Source organism: Plectrocnemia conspersa, unplaced genomic scaffold (assembly GCF_051122295.1).
Source record: "Plectrocnemia conspersa isolate PC_06_02 unplaced genomic scaffold, ASM5112229v1 ptg000011l, whole genome shotgun sequence".
Classification (NCBI taxonomy): domain Eukaryota; kingdom Metazoa; phylum Arthropoda; class Insecta; order Trichoptera; family Polycentropodidae; genus Plectrocnemia; species Plectrocnemia conspersa.
In genome coordinates this window covers 10,168,291-10,192,145 of record NW_028277175.1, presented here as the reverse complement: position 1 = coordinate 10,192,145, position 23,855 = coordinate 10,168,291, and the positions used below count along the sequence as shown (strand labels likewise).

Here is a 23,855-nt window from a genome sequence, read left to right as displayed (position 1 = left end):
ATAAACGTTCGATCTCACGTAGAAATTACTTAATTACAACTGCGTGCAAATTGCTTCTGTAATCATAATTCATCACTACAAATTTAATTATGGCTTGTACGAATGTTTACACAAACGAATCTATCGAGCTTTAGAAATTTACACACTCTGTAAATTATGATCGTATTAATTATTCAAAAGCGTGATTGGCGAAGGCGGCGATTAAGTTCAAGTTCGGTGTGATGTATGTACAGTAGAACTTCGATTTTATAGGTCTTTCTAAATATAAAATTTAATGGTTTAAGCTTTCATAATATTTAGTATGTTTACTTTAATAAACTTCCTATACCATCATTATTTTTTATTAAAAATCATTATTTAAAAAAATAAAACAAACACTATTGTTTAGACATTTACTATCAATATTGCAATAAAAAAAAAATTTGGAATATCTAAATTTTCAATTAAAATTACAAATATTTTTTTCTGAATTACAACGATGAAGATAAAGCAGATTAATTTAAAACTATGACGGAATTTAATGCAATTATTGCAATGAAATAGTTAGAGAAATAGTGCAATAATAATTGCATTATAAAATTTATGAATAACCGAAAGTTAAAAAAAAATAATAACACAATAATCTTGTTTCGACAAAAATTCTAGACGGTTATGTATTAAATATATATATATACATAACAAAAACTATAGAAGTCGGTAAATATTCCTGAAAAACTTAAGCATAAATAATTTATGAAACCTAGTGCTTTTCAATTTCAATTATGTTTGAAAAATTAGAATTGATGATTATTATATAATTTTAATTTAGATTAATCATCACTAATTTATTTTAAACTTATCTATGAATATAGTAATGAATAATTTTAACAAAACCCGAAGTCAAGTCAGACAAGTAGAAATTACTAACATTATACCATTCTGTGGACTTTTTAAACCAAATGTCTGGACATTGATAAAGTAAAAATTGTAAAGTATGACATTGATTTCAGTCTTTTATTCTCACTGCTTACTTAGTAGTTGTTGATTATGTTTACACCATTGTAACGCATTAGGCTAACGCCTGCCATATTAAAAATAAATGCTTACAATAAATAAAAATAAATAATATAAATGCTTCCATCATCGCAACGTCCAACGTATCATAAACATATTGCGTCAAAGACGCATTAGCCATTTTCTCAAAATATGCGTATGTTACTTGAAACTAAATTTTGTCTTATGTTAGGATAGCTGTTCAGTTATATTACTTAAGTTATATGATAATTTAAGAAATGTTAGTAATTATTAATATAAAATTATTTATTTAATATTTATTTTACATAATAATTTATTAGGGAAACAATAACGTCTATAATTAATTGCAAAGTAACTAAAATATATATTTGAGAATAAAACTGTATTTAAAGATATTTGAGTATTTATATCAGGGCTGTTGATTTATTTAAAAATCTTAAGCTTTATATAAGAGTCATTAATAAGAACCTTTGTGCCAGTATATGTAATTGATAGCAATAAAAATAATAATAATTTGCAAAATATAAAATATAAAAAAAAAATTATAATTATTGACTCATTTTTAAAAAAAATACATTCGAACATATATCTACATAATACGCATTAAATAATATCTTCATAATAAAAATATTTTCTTTTAATAAAAAAATCACCACATTTTAAAAAATATATTCATATTTGATAGGATATATACACGTTAAATGAGATTAAAGAAAATAGTAAAAAATAAGTCACCGTCGCTTGATTCTGTATGAATCTTATCTGGTTTTAATACATACAATAGACCCCCTAATAACACGGTAAATTAGGGACATGCTATTTGGATGCCTGTTACTTTATGTGTTGCCCGTTACACGCGCTTGATTAGTACGTACGTATTAGTATTTTCTAGTCCCCCAACTACACGCACCCAAATAGCATGTTCCTAATTTACCGTGTAATTAAGGTATTCACTGTATATGTAAAAAAAAAAATTAATATTCTGTTGCAACATCGTAGGCAATACGTTACAACAGATACTGAAATCAAAGTCTTTATATTAGTGTCATACTTATTATTAACGGCTATTATATACCCCCTTCGAAGGTTCCCCAAGGGTCCAACCTGGGCTCTCTGATCTTCACAGAACAGTGGTCCTTATTTAATCTAAATAAATAAAAATACGAACTTACAATCAATATATGCGCAATCTAGGTTGACATTATTTTAATCATTCATTACAATATTTATCCGTAGGGTCAAGAAAATCTAGGACACCTTAATCTGTATTATATATAATAATCTCTAACTTAGACCTCCCAGATACGAAAGAAAGTTAATATGAATACTAGGACTCGTGTGGGATTCGAACCAAGGTCTTTCAATTATAAGTCTTAGTTCATAGTATATTTATTATTATAGCTCACCATATAAATGTAATATCTGATTATAAAAGTATTTAGTTGTTGCTTAATAAAATTCACGATTTTTTCTTTTTTCTTACATATAAAATGCACTTCATGATATCAGATTATTAATGCTTTTTTATATTTATATCGTTTTGTTATTATGAACTACCATTATTATATATTAGTTTTCATAACAACACTAAGTAATATTATTAAAAATTAAATTGTTAATTTGTTTAGCTATTTATTGATAATATATCAATTATTAAAGTATTTATTTATATTGATTTATTTAATTGGCTTACGTTATTTTTATCACTGATTATTTTATTTAATTTAATTATATTCAAACATAAATGTATATATTTTAAGAATATAATTTATTTTCTCTTGTTTTTTTATGTACTACTTTTATTGTTATACATTTTTTTATAAAATACATACATATTTTTATTAGTATATTTTAAACATAGGTTGTTTTTATAAGCATATATAATATATTAATAATATATAAATAAAATAAATAACTGTAAAATCCCTTTTAGTTCTAGAGAAATGTGTGATTGCTATGGAATCGCTCGACCGCCCAAAGTGAGATGATACACATTTCGTTGTCAAAATGCATGACATTGCAGTGGAGCAGTGGCAGGGGAAGCGAACCGGGGTATAAAAGGTACGTGGTTGCGTTACATACCTCACTGAGAGCAGTGGCGAGTTCTGGTTAACCAGCAGCGCCTCAAGGCTTTAGTAGCGACATTATCCTTTTTGTGACAAATCAAAATTATTAACACATTCAACATGCATTCAATGGTGAGTCATCGGTGAAAACGGACAGTTAAAAAAGTTTCCCCTTTTACTTTTATTTTTAATTGTGCAAGAGTGAATTGTGTAGAATGTAAGCATATAATATGTAACAGTTCAGCGCCACATACGAATTTTTTCGATGTATGGAAATATTTTTGAAAATAAGTGAATTCCGTTGACGTCCGGAAAAGCTGCAACGGTCGAATTGCCGCCTATATCCGATTCTTTGTTGCCATTTTAAATAGGAAAGGCGATTCTAAACATGACTTACTGGGTGTCACATAACCTTGCTTTCAAATTAACTGTCATACACCTGTTTAATCGATTGAATGTAAAAATAAACAATTTTTATATATTACAATCTAAAGTCTAATTCATCTTGAATATTTCGAATTTATTGCAATTTCTTAAGACACTTGGTTCTTATGGTAAACGAATTATATTGTTGCTAATAAATTATTATTTATACAATATATAAATATCTCTTTAAAACTAGGTAATACATGAACTGCGTATCCTTTAAAATAAAAATATTCCATGATCATGAGTTGCTCATGGAATATTTTTAAATATTGCAAGTATGTCAAATTTTTAATTCTAATGTATTATAAATAAACATTTTAAGTGTGACCGTAGAAAATACAAATAGTTTACTTAATTTAAAGCATCGTAATACCATGACTTATTTTTATGTTTTTAGAGCATCGTTTTCTTGATCGCCGTCGGTTTGGCCGCTCCAGCTTTCTGCTCTTGGGCTCCCCAAGGCGGAAACTGGGCCGCAGCTCCAGCTCCAGCCAACATCGTGCTGAGCAACGACGGAAGGAACGTTCTGGACACCCCTGAAGTAGCTCAAGCTCGCGCCGCCCATTTGGCCGCCCTCTCCCAAGCCCACAGTCAAGCCGGAAACAGCAACGACGATGGATCTTACGACAGCCGTTGGGAAGCCGAAAACTACCAAGAAGCTCCAGCCCAGAACCAATGGAACGCCCCAGCCCCAGTCCACAGCCAGTGGAACTCTGCTCCCCAACAAGGATCGTGGAAAAACCAGCCCGCTAATATTGCCCTTTCTGCTGACGGAAAGTACGTACTCGACACCCCGGAAGTAGCTCAAGCTAGAGCCGCTCACCTCGCCGCTTATGCTGGAGTCCAAGGACACGCCGCGCCAGCTCCAGCCTGGAACTCCGCTCCAGCTCAATCTTGGAACGCCGCTCCAGCTCAATCTTGGAACGCCGCTCCAGCTCAATCATGGAACGCTCCAGCTCCAGCATGGAACCATGGTGCTCCAGCTTCAGTTGCCGACACCCCGGAAGTAGCTCAAGCTAGAGCCGCCCATGCCGCCGCTCACGCCGCTGCCAATGCCGCCGCCGGACCAGCACAAAACCAATGGAACGCCGCCCCAGCCCACAATCAATGGAACGCTGCCCCAGCCCAAAACCAATGGAACGCCGCTCCAGCTCACCAAAACTCGTGGGCTTCAGCTCCATCCCAAATCGCCCTGTCTCACGACGGACAAAACGTTTTGGACACACCTGAAGTAGCCCAAGCTAGAGCCGCCCACTTGGCCGCCCACGCAGCTGCCGCCGCCGGTGCCGCCCCAGCTCACCACTGGTAGGCTCTCGGCTTGCGCCTCCTCTCAAATTGTGATAAGTAGTTCAAATGCTGGAAGCGGCTCCTCTTCCAGACCATCATGTGTTCGCGCTAGTCCACCGGGAGCAACTTTCCGCCTCTCTATTTTTATTGTATCATTTACGTTCCTCTTTTTTATTTTCTTACTCTTATTTTGCTCTATTTTCTCCTTTCTCTTACACTATTCTATTCTAATTCTTGACGTTCCTATTGTAAAAAGTCTCAAACGAAACACACAAACATATTTATAATAATTAAAAGCAATAAAAGCAAAATTTCATTATGAAAAATTAAAATTGTAGTTTTTTTTCATTTATAAATCGATGTCGCACGATTGGTCTAAAAAACTAAATACATGAACGTTTCGCGGCACGCAAAGGGTCTTCGTTAATTATATACAGCATGCCATAATTTTATTTGTTATATGCAGCAAAAAAGTGGCAATGAATTTAAATTTCTGATGATTTCCATAAATAGGAAACGGGTATTAAAATACAAGAATTTGTTAAATATTCGGAAATGTAATCAAATTGGAATGACGTTTCACTTCTAACCTTGCTACGAAAAAATGATTCGAAAATAACTCTAAAACCAAATATTTATAAAAATATTACCATATAATTGTATTTAATTATTTCCCATAAACAAATATAGGAAATGCGGTTTATTACAAAGTTAAATATATACATACAATACGAATCAAATTCAATCGTATCAATACAATATGTTTATTATGTAACATATATTTAGAAAAATAATAGGATCATACATGAAAATACCATATAAACATCTTAACTTTGGGAGACGAGAGGGGTCGCTTATCGCATCTTTTCTCTCATTTTTCATCCAGATGTTTCGAATTTATTTGTTCAGGTCATTAACTAGGGCGAAGGAATCGGTGGCATCTATTCAACTAATTGTGGAATATTATTATAACTCTAATGAAATAATTTCAAGCAATTTTTACTAATAGCGAATTTCTGTAAAAATAAAATTCTAATTTGTTGCAGAATCAAACGCGCAGGGTTCTGGCTTATTAGTAAGGTTCTCAATCGAATATTCGATTATTCGAATTATTCACTCGATTTTCAACTATACGGATATTTTAATAATTGCTTCGTTTATACGATCTCAAATGAAATCCTCCATGGCACTCTAGTTTACAGCAATGTAACCCAGTACTTCCTCTTAATCAAAAAAGTTAAGAAAAGGTTCTTGAAATACCTTTATATTTTTTTGGTTATTATCCGTTGTTGCTTTCCAGCGCCTTTCTTTTAGGAGCGTTATCACAGAAAGTTGCATGTCAGTAAGCATTTCTTAAAATTAATTGACGCTGTTGACAATCAAACTATTCTCGAGAAATTCGAGTTTTGTCTTCCGGTACATCTTCAAGAGTCGTTATCGCGTCCTCTGTTGTTGTTCGTTAGAGCCAGGACTAGCTGCTTCGCCTGTGGCTATCACCATCTAACTCCTTAATACGTTGGCATTGTACATTGATTTATTTAATATCAACTATGAGGAGCTGGTCCGATTCGTATGATTTTATTTTATTATTGAATAAAAAAATCTGTAATTTTTGCCGATTGTAACATATTACGTTAGGTCAAATATATAATATTACAAAATCCCAAGAAAAATCCTGAAACAGAACCTTAAAAATATATTAATTCAAATAATCATAATAATCTAACAATAATAACAGAAAAAAAATTGCCAGTATTTTTTAATATACTCAATTTAAGAACTATATAATATGCCGTGTTTTCATTTTAATTTTCTTTGTACTTTAAATTAATATCTTAAGAATGAATAAATAATCAGCTGATTATTTTGCTTCTCTTAAATTTGTATTTAATCCATGTTTAATAAACCAATCAAGTCTTTAGCTGATTTGTTTACATAATTAATCATTTTTTGTAATTTATTAAGCGTTTCAATGTGGTTCCACATTTTTCAAAATATATTCAGTTTTAGGTTCCTTTCATGGAAATTATTATTTTCCTATCTGAAAATTCGAATACCGAATATATTTTACCAATTTTAACTATATGTTATTCGAATATTCGTTCATATTTCTAGTTAAAAATTATTAATTTTTTAATTTTTAAAATACAGCTATGTAATAGGAAAAGCGGAAAGTAATGATAATTTTTTTTCACATACAAAAAAATTATTTAAAAAAATATATATATTATACAATTTTAATCAGTAAAATGATTTCCACTGTTTTCTATTACTATTCTCCAACGATCAGGCAGCTTTTCAATCCCTTTCTTATAGAACTCTGCAGGTTTTTCGTTAAAAAATGATAAAGAATGTGATTTTCGATACTGTCAAATGAATTAAAAATTTTATTTTTAAGGGAATGCTCTAAAGATCCGAAAAGATGGTAGTCAGAGGGTGCGATATCGGAGGAATATGGGGGATGCTGCAAAACTTCAAAATCAAGCTCCCTGATTTTTTCCTGCGTGATCCGTACCGCGTGTGGTCTGGCATTGTCGTGCTGCAAAATTTGCCTTTGATTGTTGACCAAAACTGAACGTTTTTTCAACAGCTCCGCTTTCATTCTGACTAATTGACCACAGTATACCTCTGCGGTAATTGTTAATTGCCGAGTTTTATTAACTCGTAATGGATGACGCCAATCATGTCCCACCAAACACAAAGAAGGACCTTTTTTAAGGTCAATGAGGGTTTAGGGGTAGGTACGGGTACTTCGTTTTTAGAAAAAAAATCTATTTTCTAAACCACCTGCGACATTTTTGAAGATGCAATACGTCTCCATAAATTTCACAGATGATCTGAGTGGCTTCTTTTGCTTTCTTTTCTTGATCGAACAAAAATAGCATATAATAACGCAAATATGTCTCCTCGATTTCTGGCCTTGACATTTTTTTCTATAGAGTAAAAAACCCTTCAGAGTATTAACAAAAGTAGACTAACAGAGCTACAAAATAAGATCAAATCTTACGTGTTAACTCGACGACAGCAAACTAATTTCAAAATCGTCCCTTTAAAAATTATCATTACTTTCCGCTTTACCTATATTTTTTAGTCTGTGTATTTTGACAATACGGGTCGGTAACTTTTATTTTAATCCCAATTGTGCCATTTTTTAGCCGCAAAATGTATATTTTTGATAAATAGAATAGCAAAAGAAAAACACTGTAATTGCCGAAAATCCAGAAATTACTCACTTCCTAGTTAATTTTGTGCAACTGTGAACTTTGAAAATGACAGATTTTTTTATCTTTTTGAATTAATATAGATAAAAATAAATTTTAAGTCTGTCTTTTGTAATAAATTATGATTTTAAAATATTTTTTGAATTGTATATGTAATTGTATAAATAATTGTATATGTAATCTTAATTCAATAACGATTTTGGACTTCCACTACTAGTTTTTAAGACTTATATTGCTGTAAATTGTTTTAACTTTAATATTGCACAAAATTATGTCTGTGGTAATCTAAATTAAAAAGTAATGCAGGCTTTTCTATTTTATGTCCTGGTATTTAAATTTCATGTTTAATAAATTATCATGACTTTAAATATTTGATTTTTTTCTATCTGAATTTTTTTTATATTTGATTTTCCAATCATTATCTCAACTGAGAGCTTCAGTTTTAATTATTTAAAAATCCAGAGAAATCTAATATTAATGTTGATTTTCAATCCATGTTATTCATCACTATGCCATATATTTTGAAAACAATCTTAACATAATTTCTTCCACGATTTCGATATAAAAACATATTTTTTTTTTAATTTTCTAAAAAGTCAAATACCGATGATATATGTACAATATGAATATACCTACATTCTGTGTCAAATATTAAAAAAAAATGTTGTAGACACATTATTATACAATATTTTTTTACAGTTACGCCACTGAACGATGCAATGTAGCAAAAATCATAAAATATATTTACCTATAGCTATTATCGTCACGTCAAATACTTTAATTACGTGACGGTTGCTTTTTTGTGAAGGGTTGTCTTTATTTTTAGTTTTATTAATAAAAAATAGTAATATTGCTTCAGATAAAAAAAATTCATTACTATTATGTTTATCTGTACAACATAATTACGATGAATGATGAAATTTATATATAATTGTGAGTGCAATTTTAGACGAAAATATCTTATTTATGAATCAACAAATTTTAAGTTTTTATAATAAATTATCACTATACAAACTAACCCTTAAAGATATAATAATATGCTGCTTATAAGTGCTATTAACAATAAGTACTAGCAAAAACAATTTTTAACTATAATATCATGTACGGAAAATAAAACGAAATATATCATCCCTAGTAGCATTGCAATTATTCTGATCTTATCTAAAGAGGATCTGGCATGATAAAAATTGCGTTTATTAAATTAACAGTTTTATAATTGAACCATAATTTCATTTACACTAACGTTCGAATGTAAATACTCAAAGTTTGCTTTTGATATATTCAAAGTGGAGTAGATAGGTGTAGCGATGCTCAGATTACATTACGTCCAACATTTGCATAAAAGCACACGCGAGGAACGGACACGTTTACCCTGACTGCAATTTAATACTAGCACTAAATTCGGTGACATGTAATATGTCACCTAAATTTATATAGCCTTAAATGGGTTTAAGCTCTGCAAACGAGACAAAAAAATCAGCCAAGAAACCAACGTCTTTAAAATCAAGAAAAAAGATCAGATCTATCCTACAACAATCCACTAAAATACCATTGGAACGATTAAAAAAAATCGTAAAATCGATTATGACGTTTGTCAATAATAATAATCTGGGCACCATAAGACCAAGAAGGCATGATTCATTCGCCGCTAAAGAACTTCAATCTTGGGGAAATACAGATTACTATAAAACGCTGAAGCCATTCGAAGATATGAACAAAAAAGGAATTCTACAAGAATCTGTCAGAATCAAACAGAAAAAATGGTCTAAAACAATTACTAATTTAAACGACGATATGACGCAAAATGCTACTTGTTTTAATAAAACAGGATGTCAGATAAATATGAGGCAATATTTAACACAGTGCACTCTACATGGTTGTAGATATATCGGCGATACTCGTTTATCTGTTTTGGAAAGGTATTTATATATTGAAATTAATAGTATTATATAATAATAATTAATTAGCTTTTCCTAGATTTTCCCAATCTCTCAAATATTTTTATTTGTTATCTACACAAAAACTTTGATTACAAAAAAACATGGACTTTGCTTCCATGACTTCTGATTATTAGCAATTAGTTTCATATAATGTTCTTCTATATTTATTAGCACCTCTATATATATATTGTAAGATATAACAATAGTTTATAATTAATATCATAGATATCACTTTAATTATAGTTTGGTGTCTCATTACTTATCAATGTAACCTTTAATAATAAACTTATATTAGGTTTGGGTTATATATAATTATAATTATAATCATTAACTGCAGAAAAAGGTTACCTAAAAAAAGTAATTAACTAAAGTCTAAAGGTGATTGACTTATAGCAATTGCTAAATAAATAGTACAACGATAATTGCATTATAAAATTTCAACAAATAACTGAAAGTCAGCTCAACGATAAAACAAAAATCAAGTTCCGATAAAATTCCTAGACGGATATGTATTGGATATATTCATACAAATAGATGATACGTTGCAACCTAGTGTTTTTTATTTTATTTTATTAGGGATTATTATATATTTATAGTTCCGTTCGATCATCATTCTCTAGATTTTCTCAATCTCGTGGATTAATATCATGAGAAATAATTAAAATAAAATAGAAGTATGCCGCTCATTGTGTCATATTGATTGTAAGCGTAATACTTATTTATAAAATATATAAATGTCACTGAATTACAAATTTGATTTCAGTCTGGTGTGTCACTACTTTTAGTAGTTGTTGATTGTGTTTACCTGGTTGTAACGCATTTTAATGTTAACGTCTGTCGTTGTTTCAAAAATATATTTAGCATGTATATATTGCATGTAGCCATAAAAATATGTTAGCAAAATTATAATTACAGAAGTATAAAAAAAATGTATTTTTGGAAAAGTACTTTATTTTAATTTATTTATATGTAACGAACTTGTATTTAAATAATATATGTCTTAGATATGTTTATTATTTTAAGTATATAATTTTGATGCAATATAAAATAAGACCCTAATCTTAAACTTTGCTGTATACCAAACTTGAAATAATTTTAACTTATTTTTTTCATTTACTTAATTGTATGTGTACTATTTAAAAAAAAATACACAAAAAAATAATGCAGGTTGTAAAATAGTCAGAATTTTCCTTATTGTCAGTAATCGCTGATTGGCAGTCTCATCTAAATAATACTCTTTAACTCTCGATTTTTCGGGCATTAAGATATTATAATATATTTAGTAATATAATATTACTATGTCTAGAATATTTTTATTTTATTTTGCATAGCATTTTTATTGGTTTCACACATAAATGTATGTCTAATCTATTGTTCATTCACACTTTATAAAATGTCGAATCGGTTTTCAATTAATATAATATATAATTTATTATTCATAAATTAAAACAACATATGCATGATTTTTAATGGATCTATATTTTAAGCTCTAATGCTTTCAGACGTATATGTCCATTATAATCGAGCGAGATTGATGAACGTTGTTTGATTTATGATGTCAATTATGATTGTCATTAATTTTCATACCTATCATTCAATCTTACATAATCGTTTGTGTATATTTTTTTAGAATATTCTGGTTCATGTCTGTGTTCATAGCCGTTATCATGGCAGCTTACTTCATTGGCAATATTTATGAACGATGGACCATATCGCCGATGATCGTATCTTTGAACCCAGAGCCGGCTCAGATAACCACCATACCCTTTCCGGCGATTACCATTTGCAATATGAACATTGTGAAAAAATCTGTCGCTGATAAGATTTTGGCCGGAAGGTATTATAATTAATTATATATTTAAAGTGGAAAACGAGCATATAATATCAGAAAAAATTACAGCTTATGAAAATTATCGATTTATTCAATTTACACATAAGAGTTTTTAGATATAATATTATTAATAAGATATTGTGCTTTAATTGCTTTAAAAATAAAAATAATATAGGTTAACTCAATTTTTATTTTTTAGCGACGAGGACAACAAAAAGTTGCTACAAGGATTATGCAATATTTTTAATGATTCCATCGATGTTCATTCAGCTAAAGCGGGCGAATGGGTGTATTTCAAGAAATTTCTTATCGAAGTAAGTGTGGCGGCGTTCTGACAGTTCTCAGTGTTGCCAAACCACCGCTCAACTTGTGAAGCGGGTGGTTTTTAAACAATTGGCTAAATATACATTCTTTTTTTTTCACTCACCATGACAACGGTCTAACACCCCGGTTCCTCGCCAGCTCTCTAAAAAAAGGTCGTTTATTTAAGTAGCCCTCAAAAACTACATACGCTACATAAGAATTATTTTATGTATTTTTAAAGCAAATTCTGACATTTTTTATTCGTAAACAATAAAAATATATCAGAAAAGTTCAATAATACAAACATATATATTTAAATAAATAGCGAGAAATTAAAAATTTATAAAAAAAAAAATACACTATAATGAAAATAAGATACTGAAGTTAAACAAATGAAAATAAACACAATAATTACCACCATTTTGAAGACTATAACGTACGATTAACTTGGGTAGATCGAACAGTTTTATATGTATGGAATGGAGTGAGAGTGGCACTGGGAGTATAAGTGGGTGTGGAAGTGCGAGTGAGAGTGAAAATGAGAGTGGCTGTGGAAGTGAAAGTGAGGGTATATAAAACTATTTATTTGTTATTATACTTGTGATAAAAAACGTCATTTTTTAAATTACACGCTAAATGTTCTTCTCATGCTGGTATCACTATCTGTAATGTGCATGTCAGGTAGATTGCGTTTAACAATCAAGTATTGCTGACTCATTTTGTCAACCATCTGTACAATTAATTTAGAGGTCATTCTAACGACTGTTTCGATAATAGCAATTCAAATAATAGAAGTGAAATCGGGAAGAGAGAACTCGGGACTATACAATTGTGTTAATGATTATTAATATTTCGCAGACCACCTATTAGCATATCCGTTCTGAAGCATTAAACACTCGTATAATTACTATTTGTATAGAAAAGATGGGCGATAGGCAATGCGTGTGGTGTAAGCACATGTGAGTCAAAGAAGCGATGCAATTGGCACACCAACATCCTCATCTGCGATTCGGTAGAGCTGTCTCAAATCAGAAATATAAAATATGTGACACTTGGTCACAAGAAGCTGACTGATGAAGACTCAACCCCAATGAGTCACACCACTCACCATCCGAAAGTGAGCCCGGCCCTGGTAAAATAATAAAATAATAAAAAATTCGCTATAAAGGTATTAAATTTAGACAAACATATTTGGTGCAATTTTAAACATTTTGTTTGATTAACTGTTTTATGTAAATATGCTGCTTTCCTTTAAATTATTTTCAAGTGCTTTGATAAAAACAGTAAGAGCTTGGTTCAATGCTTCGAATAAAAAACAGATTTGGTTATATATAAAATTTAATTTTGTAGAGCAAAATGATTTAGAATTTATTTTTATGTACGATATTTTACTTCAATTTATATTTGCTGAACTGAAATGTTTGTTTTGTTGTAAATAAGTACGTTTGTGTTGTGCATATTCATTTTTAGTAGTTTGTGTTTGATAGGCAATGAAATTGATGACGCAATTTATCAATTTTGAAAATAACGGGATAAATAAATTGCAATAAATTTTGTGTTAAAAATAGAATAATATTCAATGAGGTAATTAAAATGTTGGAGTAGGTTTTTGCCAAGGATTCTATATCCAAACAAAGAGCTTATGAATGGTATGAACGTTTTAAAGATGACCGTGAAGATGACAAGAGAGATGGGTGGCCTAGAACAGCTACTATCAATGAAAATATGAAAAAACTAAGGACATTGCACTTAGTAATCTTCGAATCACTATTAGAGAGTTGGCTGAATATAATGGTACCTCGTTTTTTTCATTTTAATTATGTCAGTGGTTGTTAATAGTTTTAACATATATATACATCTGACATAATATCTGTGCAATGGTTTGTTGCCTTTTTAGTTAAAACTAAATTAATTTTATATTGTGATATTAATTTTAAACGTAACAGTTAGATTGAGAAAATGCAACTTTGTTTTGCAATGTATTTATTAACATTTATAAAAAAGAGCTTTGTTTTATTTATATAATACATTTCTCTCACATGACACAATATATTGCGATTTACTATAATTATATGCTCTTTAATTACGTAAACGGCGTGCGAAATCTTTAAAGGGCTTATTAAAGCTCAATAAACCTCAACGAGGTTCTAATTGCAAAATTACCAGCCGGGATACGTAGAGCTTTTGATTATGCAAAATAAAGTAGTCATTTCCCGTCGCAAGTAAAATTCGCAAGTCGATAAATTAAACAGCAGCGCCAGAATCTGAAATAAGAGACTATTATTTAACGCAATCATATTATGGATATAATTATCGTCTTGATAAATGTGCATTTTGTGTTACACAACACTCGATTCATTATCGAGCGATACTAAAATAAATCGCTACAATGCATTTACATTAAGTTTACAAGACTTTTCGCCCGAAAGCCGCCCAAGTTTTATCTGGAAATGTTAATGTATAGTGATTGAATTTATAATTTAAATTTTATTTATTTATTTTATTATGCTAAGGTAGCTCAACCATGTCATCAAATGTTAGCGTCATGCAGATGGAAAGGCGAAAATAGAGATTGCGAATCGCTATTCAACGCAGCATTGACCGATGAAGGTCTTTGTTGCACTTTTAATAGCGTACATCGTGAAATCATGTTCCGAAATCCGTAAGTTTACATCGTGTAATATATGAATATATGAATTTAGGGTATACCAATTGATACATAATTTCACTACTCTAATTTTAGAAATGGTAACTGAAATTATATATTATTAGTTATTTAAATATATAGTAATTTCAATTAAAAAAATAGATACGATTTATTTACATTAATCAACATATAAATAAATTAATTATAATTATTTCTTATAAATAATTTTTTTTTTCAGGAAAGAAATATCAGATTTAAACATCACCTTTCCATTTCCTGCTGTTGATTGGTCACCAGAAAATGGATATCCATCTAATGCACCTGTGAATGGCTTTCCTTGGAGGCCGATAGGTTAGTTTAAAAATCTGTTAAAATATCTTATATATAATTGTTCTAATCCGCTTCCGCCGTCGCTTCCGGACGCGCATAACTTTAAACGAAACATTCTCCGTTCAATTATCTACTCTGTAAATCGTATCGCTTTGTATTAACGGTGTGTAACAATACACGTAAACAAAGGAAATATATTTAATTATAATAATAAATAATAATAAATAATAATAAAAATTAAAATTGAATTTGTTCCGATTGATTTTCGAGCCGCCGGTAATGCGTTCTGTTGTTTCGACCAATCAAAAATAAGCATTCAAATATTCAAATAGCGTCGACCAATGAAAAATAAGCATTCAAATTCAAATAGATAGTACCTTGACAACACTTTTAAATAATTATTTTATTTAATAATAAAATTTTGCTACGCGACAATAATTTTCATTAATTCGTCATTTGACTGAATAAAAATGAAATATATACATAATGTGTCGAGGATTAAAAGAATACATTGATTAAACTAGATAAACAATCATAAAATAATCTTCGTAATGAAATTTTCAAATTTTGAATTCCCGGCGACGGGCTCCGAGGCCTAAAAGTGAGTTTTTGCTTTTATAAATAATCGGATTGCAAATTAACTAGGTGTGTTATAACTATGAAAATTAAATATATACATAATGTGTTGAGGATAAGAAGAATACATTGATTAAATTAGATAAACAATCATAAAACAATCTTTGTAATGAAATCTTCAAATTTTGAAATCCCGTCGCCGGGCTCCGAGGCCGGAAAGTGAGTTTTTCTTTTATATTACATAAACATTATCATTGCTTTCCGATTTAACACACATATACGTTAGATTTTAAGAATTTTAAATTAACCAGTTATGTTTTAAACATGAACGTGTAATATATCCTTAGTATGTGAGGATTGAAAGTTAATGTCGATCAAATCGGCGCTGTCGGACAGCTTATAAATGTGTAGTTTCTTGGATGTTATCTAATAAACGACATTTTACAATGATTATAAATATGTGATTGCATACCTGGAATAATCGATAGCCAAAATATCTAAGAGTGGGTTATTTTTAATTCCGATGTGGCAAAATAGGTACAATTTTTGTTCTGTGCCATCATTCCTCTTTCTGAACAGCCAAATTTAAGATATTCAGTTACATCAAACTTATGTAGTATGTTCTTTATAAAAAGATAATACTTGCTGACAGTGACTTCAACATGAGAAGATTAACTCTTTGTTTATATATACCAATTCTACGTTGTAGCCATATAGGTCATCAAATTGTTCCATCATTGCTTCTGAAAAATAATTAAAAAACAATAAGACTCCTATCAAGAGTAAACATTGAACACATTATTACTACTAATATAATCCATAAATTAAATTTAAACGACAACCAAAGAACACAATTGATGGATGTACTGTAGAGGATTAAACACGTAGATTGGCATCTTTTCATCTTCTACAAAATTGTCACAATATGTCATATATTTTTTATTATTACTAGCATTGTAATATGTTTAATTAACTTCGGTATGTATACCTTTAATTGCCAAATCACCGCTGTTTGTCTTTTAATATTAGATCCTGGAAAGTCAATAGTAATTTTGTTAGAATAACCGTGTTATATTATTCATTTATAACTAAACACTTACTGGCACACCCGCAATTTATAGTTTTGTCTATAATTTCAAATGCTGCATCACTTGAATCATCTTCAATTGTCACTTTGTAACAAAAATGTCGCGATTATTACATATTTCTTGCCAGATGTGACAAGAACTGTCAAAGCAAATTTGGGAAGTCCCGCGCTTGAGAACGAACTAAATTGATTTTAACGAGCGAAATTTATTTTAACGATTTAAATTGTATAAAATTTATTAAAATATGTATAAAAATCATCAAATACAAAAAAAAATTATTTAAAAATATTTTTTTAGTTTATAGATTTAAAATATAATATAAATAATGTGGATATGTATTAACTTCTCTATACAGAAAAAATATGTACCTAAATTTTGGCGAACGTTGGCAATTTAAAGTTTTAGTTTTTAGAGAATTTTTAAAACTTTGCTTTAAAAAATATTTTAAACAAAAAGGGGCAAAGTTTCAAAATAAGTACTATTCGTTACCAACCAACTACTAAGCGCACAGTATTGCAAAAATCCATCGTACTGACGCCTTTGAAACTAAACTACACAAAAATGTATAACACTAATTTAAATATTTTTTAAATTAAAAGTTTCAGAATAAAATTTCAAGATTTATTCAAAATATTTTTTTCAACATTAAAAATATTTTTTATTTTATTATGGATTTTAAATATTAATAATTTATTATAGATTTTAAATATCATTAGTTCATTATTAATTTTAAATATAGTGAAAACTTTTTACACTCATTAATTATTAAAATATATAATGCTGCGCAGAAAAACATTTACTTTAAAAAATATGTAAATCAAAATATTTTTTAATCAAAAAAGACAAAGGTTTCAAAATTATTAATATTTTTAAAACGCACTTTTGGTCTAAAGTAACAGATTAGGTACTTGATATCTTTAGTTTTTTGTTTCTTTCTCATTAGTAAATGTAATTAAAAACTGACTTTTATATTTACACATAAAACATAGAAATATTTTTTTTAAATTATAAAATAACTTATGATGTCACCAAAAAACTTTTTTATTACGAAAATTTAAATTTATGATATAATTGTGTTATGCAGCGTTAAAACTGGCACTCAAACACATAAAATACGCTAAAACACAATCAATGACTTATAATCACTCACATTGCACTAACTATATATGATCGATTGTGTTGTAGCGTTAGTAAGGTGTAACAAAATATTTTTTCATATCAGTAATATTTTTGAGCGGATGTGTAACCGATGCTATTTATTATTATTATTATTTATTAAACTGTAAGCCTACTTTTAAATGATACAAAATGTTACGTTTTAATATTATTTTTTATGTTGAAAACATTTTGATATTTTTTGTTTTAATAATATTTAGTAAAGTTACAAACCTATTTTAAAAAAATATTACAACGAAATCTATTTGTAACGAATACCGAAATAACAAAATTCCCAGTATAACGAATCTTTAATTTGTCCCCGAAAAACTTGCATACAAAATGTTTTCATTATAACGAAGACTGATCTCAGTATAACGAAATATTTTGATCCGAATTTAAGAATGACGTTGCAACTTTACACAATATTTCTCCAAATTCAGTTCGTTCTTGACGAGGTGTGTGACAGATGTGTTCAAAAGCGACATTACAGGTGTTTCGCTGACCCTCAAACTTTTTTTATAAAACATTTTTTTCACAAATTTTATTGTTTCATACAGTATCCTTAAAAATGGGCAAAAAACTATCTGTCAACCTTATAAGAGGTTATTTTGATGTTGTAGTAATGTGATAATTAAAAATAAAATATATCATCTTCCTTACGTTCAATATAACGAATTTTCAGTATACCAAAATTTATTCATTGGTTCCGTGAGCTTCGCTGTATTGAAATTTCATAGTACAATTTTTAATTTATTATTATCTAGCCAAGTTTTAAACCTATTCATAAATGATATACAATATTTAGATTTATCATTAAATATCTAAGTTTCAATATAACGATAAAATCTAACGTTGTAAATCTAATAAATAATATAAAATGTTTTCTTCTGGAAATATTGAGTCAAGTTGTAAACCTATTTTCAAATGAATTGAAAATGTTAAGTACTTTTTTATAGATTGAACTATTTTGTCTATCATTGAAAATCCTAAATAGTAATGTCCAATTTAAACCATTAAATTTTAAAAAATATTTAAAAAAATCAGAACGAAGCAAAAATTATATTTAAAACCCAAAAAGTTGAGGGTCCGGTATTCGCACACTCGCTAGCTATCGGTACCTCACGATAGTGAGGTACCGACAGCTAGTTGCTAATAAATAGCTTTACCAAAGTAGCATGTACCATTGGAGCACAATGAATTTTAAAATGTTAAATAACGGTCTTTAAAGTTTTCGAAAGAATGAACCAAAATAATTGCATAAAGCACTACTCATGGTCTTAAAAAACTGTTCTTCTTAAAAATATATACATATGTTATAAAAAATTCTCAAAAAAATATTATGCATGTAAAATATTATGTTTTTTTAATAAATATACCTTCCATCCGATTTTAATAATTTTGTATATTTAATAACGATTTTTACACTCCACTCAAAAATCACCTTGAATTCACATTATGTATTAAATAGTTGTATTTATTAAACTGCAGAGCGTGCAAATTACCTGTAATTCGTTTATAATTTATCACTGCCGTATAATTTTAATAAAAAAAACACTACATGATTATCATTTTACACGGTTTTACGCACAACCATTGATCATAATAATATAACTCTACCCAATGTCGTTATTTACAAAAACAAGATTTACTGGATCTCATGTATATATGTACACAGGTACTGGCGCTCATTTGGGATTAACTTTGGTACTGGATGCGGCCATCGACGAGTATTACTGTTCCTCTACAAGTGGAGTCGGTTTTAAGGTCACTATGATATATTGCATAAATTATTAGCCACAATTATACGACCTATGGTTCATTCACGGTCGTAAATATGTGAAAAAGTTAAGGTAATTAAATTATTGCAGATATTATTGCACAATCCTCTTGAGACGCCCAAGATCGCCGACTTTGGCAATTTCTTACCGCCTGGAAAAGAGATAAGGGTTGAGGTCAGACCTAGGATATACGACGCACAACCACAATTGAGAAATATAGACGTCAATAAGAGGGGATGTTATTTTTCAAACGAAAGGGAGCTGGTATATTTCAGGTTTAATAGATATAACATATACTTCTTAAATAGTTGTGATCTATATATCGGTGAATAATAATATATCTATATTAATAACAAACCTAAATGATAATATAAAATACAATCATAATATTTCATAAATAAAAATAAACCTTTACCTCTTTGGTAATAAATATTAAAAAAAATATATTGGAGTCTATTAAAATTAGTGACATAAATTAATCATAGGACAAATTTCAGTGTTCCTCCCTTTTACTCAAAGTTCTTAATTTTATGTGCATACATATAATACATAGTTATATTATGTATATCTTCAGGTTCAAATTTAACTTCATACATTCAAAATTACATACATTATGTTTATGAATTCAATAATAATCAATAGTATATTTTATAGTTCTTCTTCTCAAAAAAAATATTAATCGAAGAATTTATATTCTAAAATATTCATAATTTATAATATACGACAACTTGACTGAATTAACACATCAAGTTAAGTGAGTGCTAAGAATAATCTTAACACCTATTAGGAAATCTAAAATATATTAATTATTGGATTAAATACTGCATAAATATTTTTAATCCATATTTATAGAACCTACACGCAAAAAAACTGTGCTATGGAATGCGAAGCAAGACTGACCCTTGAAAAGTGCAACTGTTCTCAATATTTCATGCCAAGTATGTACTATAATAATGTTTTATAAATGATTAAATAAATAAATAAAGTTTATTTCGTTAATAAGTATAGTAATAGTATATAATTCAACTCTTTAAGTGAATTGTAATTAAAAGATTATTGATACACAATATATTGTTTAAAAAATTGTAAAGCAATTAAACATGTGTCTAAATTATTAGCTGCTAATATAAGTGTTAACCAGCTACTAATTGGATAATTGGAACTAAATTTGTAACAAGCAAAAAATGTGTTCATACAAAAAGTAGCTATTAAATAATTTAAATTAAGAAACACGTTTTTGCTGTAGTGAAATCTCACTTATAATATCATTGTTATTTCTTCATAAAAACTGTTACTGTACATTTAAAACGTTATATTAAAAACTATTTTTTTTAGAAAACAGTTCAATTAGAATTTGTGGAATTTCTGACGCCAAATGCTACTTGGAACTTAAAGGTATTTATATTAATTATATCATATCATTTGCTAAATAGCCCATTATTAGCATCATTTAGTAAGTCTAACCACCTCAATTTATACCTACCAACATTTTAAAAAGCTTTCTGGGCCAGGTTTGCTATTTTCATCTGTCCTTTTGTCTGAGCTTTATACTCCCACTGAATCAAATTCGCTGGATACGATTATATCTCTCTAACGTGGTCCACGATCTTCTGAGTTACTGTTAAAACACAATTTCTATTTTAGTAGTATCTCTCAAACAATCAATTGTCCTCCATTATGGATACATGTCATGCACATTTTATTCTAAATCTGGTAAATGTTGATAGAAGGACATCCATATTTATTTATTTAATAAAATACAACCACAATGACCTTATAGATAACATCCAATGCTCTAAGGCCCATACAACATAATTAAATAAAACATAAAATACTTATTTACAGCTTAAAAAAAATATTATAAAATACAAAAATTGTAAATACATCATATATTAATTACACACGTTTCGCTTTTTTGGTATACTTAGCAAAAAAAATATTAAAAAGTTAGATCAAATCATTGAGTTCATTGTGTCTTTAAATTAAGCAGCTTCCTAAAGAGTAACCATACAAAATTACATTTAAACTTTATAGTTTATGCGATCAATTGACGCGGCGGTAAACTGCTAGCGATTAATTGCTGGTGGTGAATTTCGGGCGATAAATTTTCCTCCTTGCAAACAAATATATGTTGAAGGATGTGTAGTTGTGATTTTCAACTATATTTTTTTAATTTCAGTGGCTATCGAGGATAAGCTGGGAGTTAATGAGAGTGTCTCTTTTGTGAAAACTAATTGCGACGACTGTCTTCCGGCTTGCTACGAGTTGTCCTACGGCAAAGAACAAAGCTCTACGCAATTAACAGACAAATTCGCTCTTTTAGAAGACATATACGTTGGAAAACCACCCCCTTATTTTGTGTAAATATACTTTATCTAAATATAATATATTCCAATGACATTATATAAACATTTAACTTTTCTGTTAGAGAAAACATGGCTATTGTACACATTTATTTTGTGGACACGGCCTTCATCAGATTTACTAAGGGAGAGCTATTTGGTTTCACAGATTTTCTATGTATGTATTATATGTACTGGTAAGTCTAAAAGTATCTGGCCCGACAAATTTAATGCGTATATTTTTTAGTGTTTTAAATATCAGTTGAAATATTAAATCATACAACATTTCAATCGTATTTATAAGAAATCTTCTCTTTCAGATTAAGCTATAAAGCAGAAATATATGATCTAGCTAAAACAATATACTCTTCCACTTTATGATTAATGATATGGTTAAACGCTTGATAAGTGACTCGAGTAAATAATACATATGTGGTATTTACCATCGGCTTTTAAGAGCAGCAAAATCAAAGTCAAGTGCGTCGCTTAAATATTTATTAAGCGGTCGTAAAATGATAGTGCCGATTCCGACAGCGCACTTGTTTCTTTCTTTGGCCTTAACAATCATACAAACAACTTGGTCCTGATAACTAACTTAGTAGCTAATCACTTAATTCAACCCATATTTTATAAATGGTTTTAACAAAGCCCACATATATGAGGATAAGTTAAATAAGAACATGAAATTAAATATAAAATACAAATAGACATCATTTTAGGTAGTCTTCATGACGTTAAATATTCTAAAACTTTGGAAAGAGCGTGCATATCCGCAATATAATATCAATTAGCAGTGAATCTGAACCTTTTCATTTCCATCGCATCTTTGAGTGAATATATGATTTCACTGAAACTATTTTTTTCGATTGCATTCCCAAGAATTTCTAGTTTAGAATCAAAGACGTTATTTCAACTTTTTTTAGAGGGGGGTGGGGCAAAATTCAAACAGTCAGGGGTCGTTTTTATAATATTTCGATTTCATTAAAATTCATAGCATTTCATTAAATAACATGTATTTTTCTGGCCAAATTCAAGGGGGACAAATCCTCCCACCCTTCCCTTTTCTCTCAAATAACGTCTCTGCGAATTGGATATGAGGAACTGGTCCAGTTCATATCATTTAATTTAGATATTTTATGATTTTTTATTGACTTCTTTTTATGTATTATTTTAATTATGTATTTTTTGTGTGTTGAAATAATACAATTATTGTTTTTAATCATCGTGACGCATCGGGGTAACCTGTTAGGTTACGATGGTCTTAATTTAATTTAAATAAATTAATTAATTAAAGCTAGTTAAAAATGGTTCTATATTTGGGCGACCGTATAATACTTACAAAGGTTAATTCAAATGCTTATCCATTGCGAGGTCTTCAGTGTTTTCTAAACGAGTTTCGAAGCTTCTGTAGAAAAGGGTGTAACGAGTTATTGTGGTAATTTGTTGTCTGGGTGTCAACTGTGCAATTCTGGGTGTCCTGCCGATTTGAAATGTCAGTTAAACAAACCATTGCTTATAAAAAGTCGACATGACACCCACAATATAAAAAGTGGACATGACTGACATTAATTTTATATATGAAAATATTTTTTCTTTTACAGCCAGATACTTGACTTACGCGTATTTTTATCCATATAAAAAAATATTTTATATTTTTTATTAAACATTGTAGCCAATACAGGAGGACTCCTTGGTTTATTCATGGGATTCAGTTTTTTGAGTTTGGTTGAAATATTATACTTTTTATCGCTAAGAGTCATATGTGCGATATATAGACAACATCCAAAAGTGAGTACTGTATATCCATTCTCACCGTAAATCATAAAAAATCAAATGTTACAACAC

At 29.3% G+C, this 23,855-nt stretch overlaps 2 protein-coding genes across 2 annotated transcripts; both read left to right on the top strand.

Annotated features, from left to right (window-relative positions):
* Positions 1-3,099: 3,099 nt before the first annotated feature.
* Positions 3,100-5,128, top strand: LOC148229425 (pupal cuticle protein-like). Its single transcript, XM_088197669.1, has 2 exons — positions 3,100-3,212; positions 3,907-5,128. The coding sequence occupies exons 1-2, from the start codon at positions 3,201-3,203 to the stop codon at positions 4,816-4,818; spliced, it is 924 nt and encodes a 307-aa protein (XP_088053795.1). The 5' UTR covers positions 3,100-3,200; the 3' UTR covers positions 4,819-5,128.
* A 4,473-nt stretch (positions 5,129-9,601) lies between these two features.
* LOC148229424 (pickpocket protein 28-like) lies at positions 9,602-23,828 on the top strand. Its single transcript, XM_088196836.1, has 12 exons — positions 9,602-9,936; positions 11,588-11,794; positions 11,988-12,102; positions 14,605-14,753; positions 14,977-15,089; positions 19,566-19,654; positions 19,759-19,943; positions 20,521-20,606; positions 21,004-21,063; positions 21,848-22,028; positions 22,097-22,188; positions 23,683-23,828. Exons 1-12 carry the CDS (start codon positions 9,602-9,604, stop codon positions 23,826-23,828), a joined length of 1,758 nt encoding a protein of 585 aa, XP_088052962.1.
* The last annotated feature ends 27 nt before the right edge of the window (positions 23,829-23,855 follow it).

Coding starts and splice junctions, on each gene's coding strand:
- LOC148229424 (XM_088196836.1), top strand. CDS start 9,602: ATGACGTTTGTCAATAATAATAATCTGGGCACCATAAGACCAAGAAGG. Junction 15,090..19,565: donor CTTTCCTTGGAGGCCGATAG/GTTAGTTTAAAA, acceptor ATATGTACACAG/GTACTGGCGCTCATTTGGGA. Junction 19,944..20,520: donor AGGGAGCTGGTATATTTCAG/GTTTAATAGATA, acceptor CCATATTTATAG/AACCTACACGCAAAAAAACT.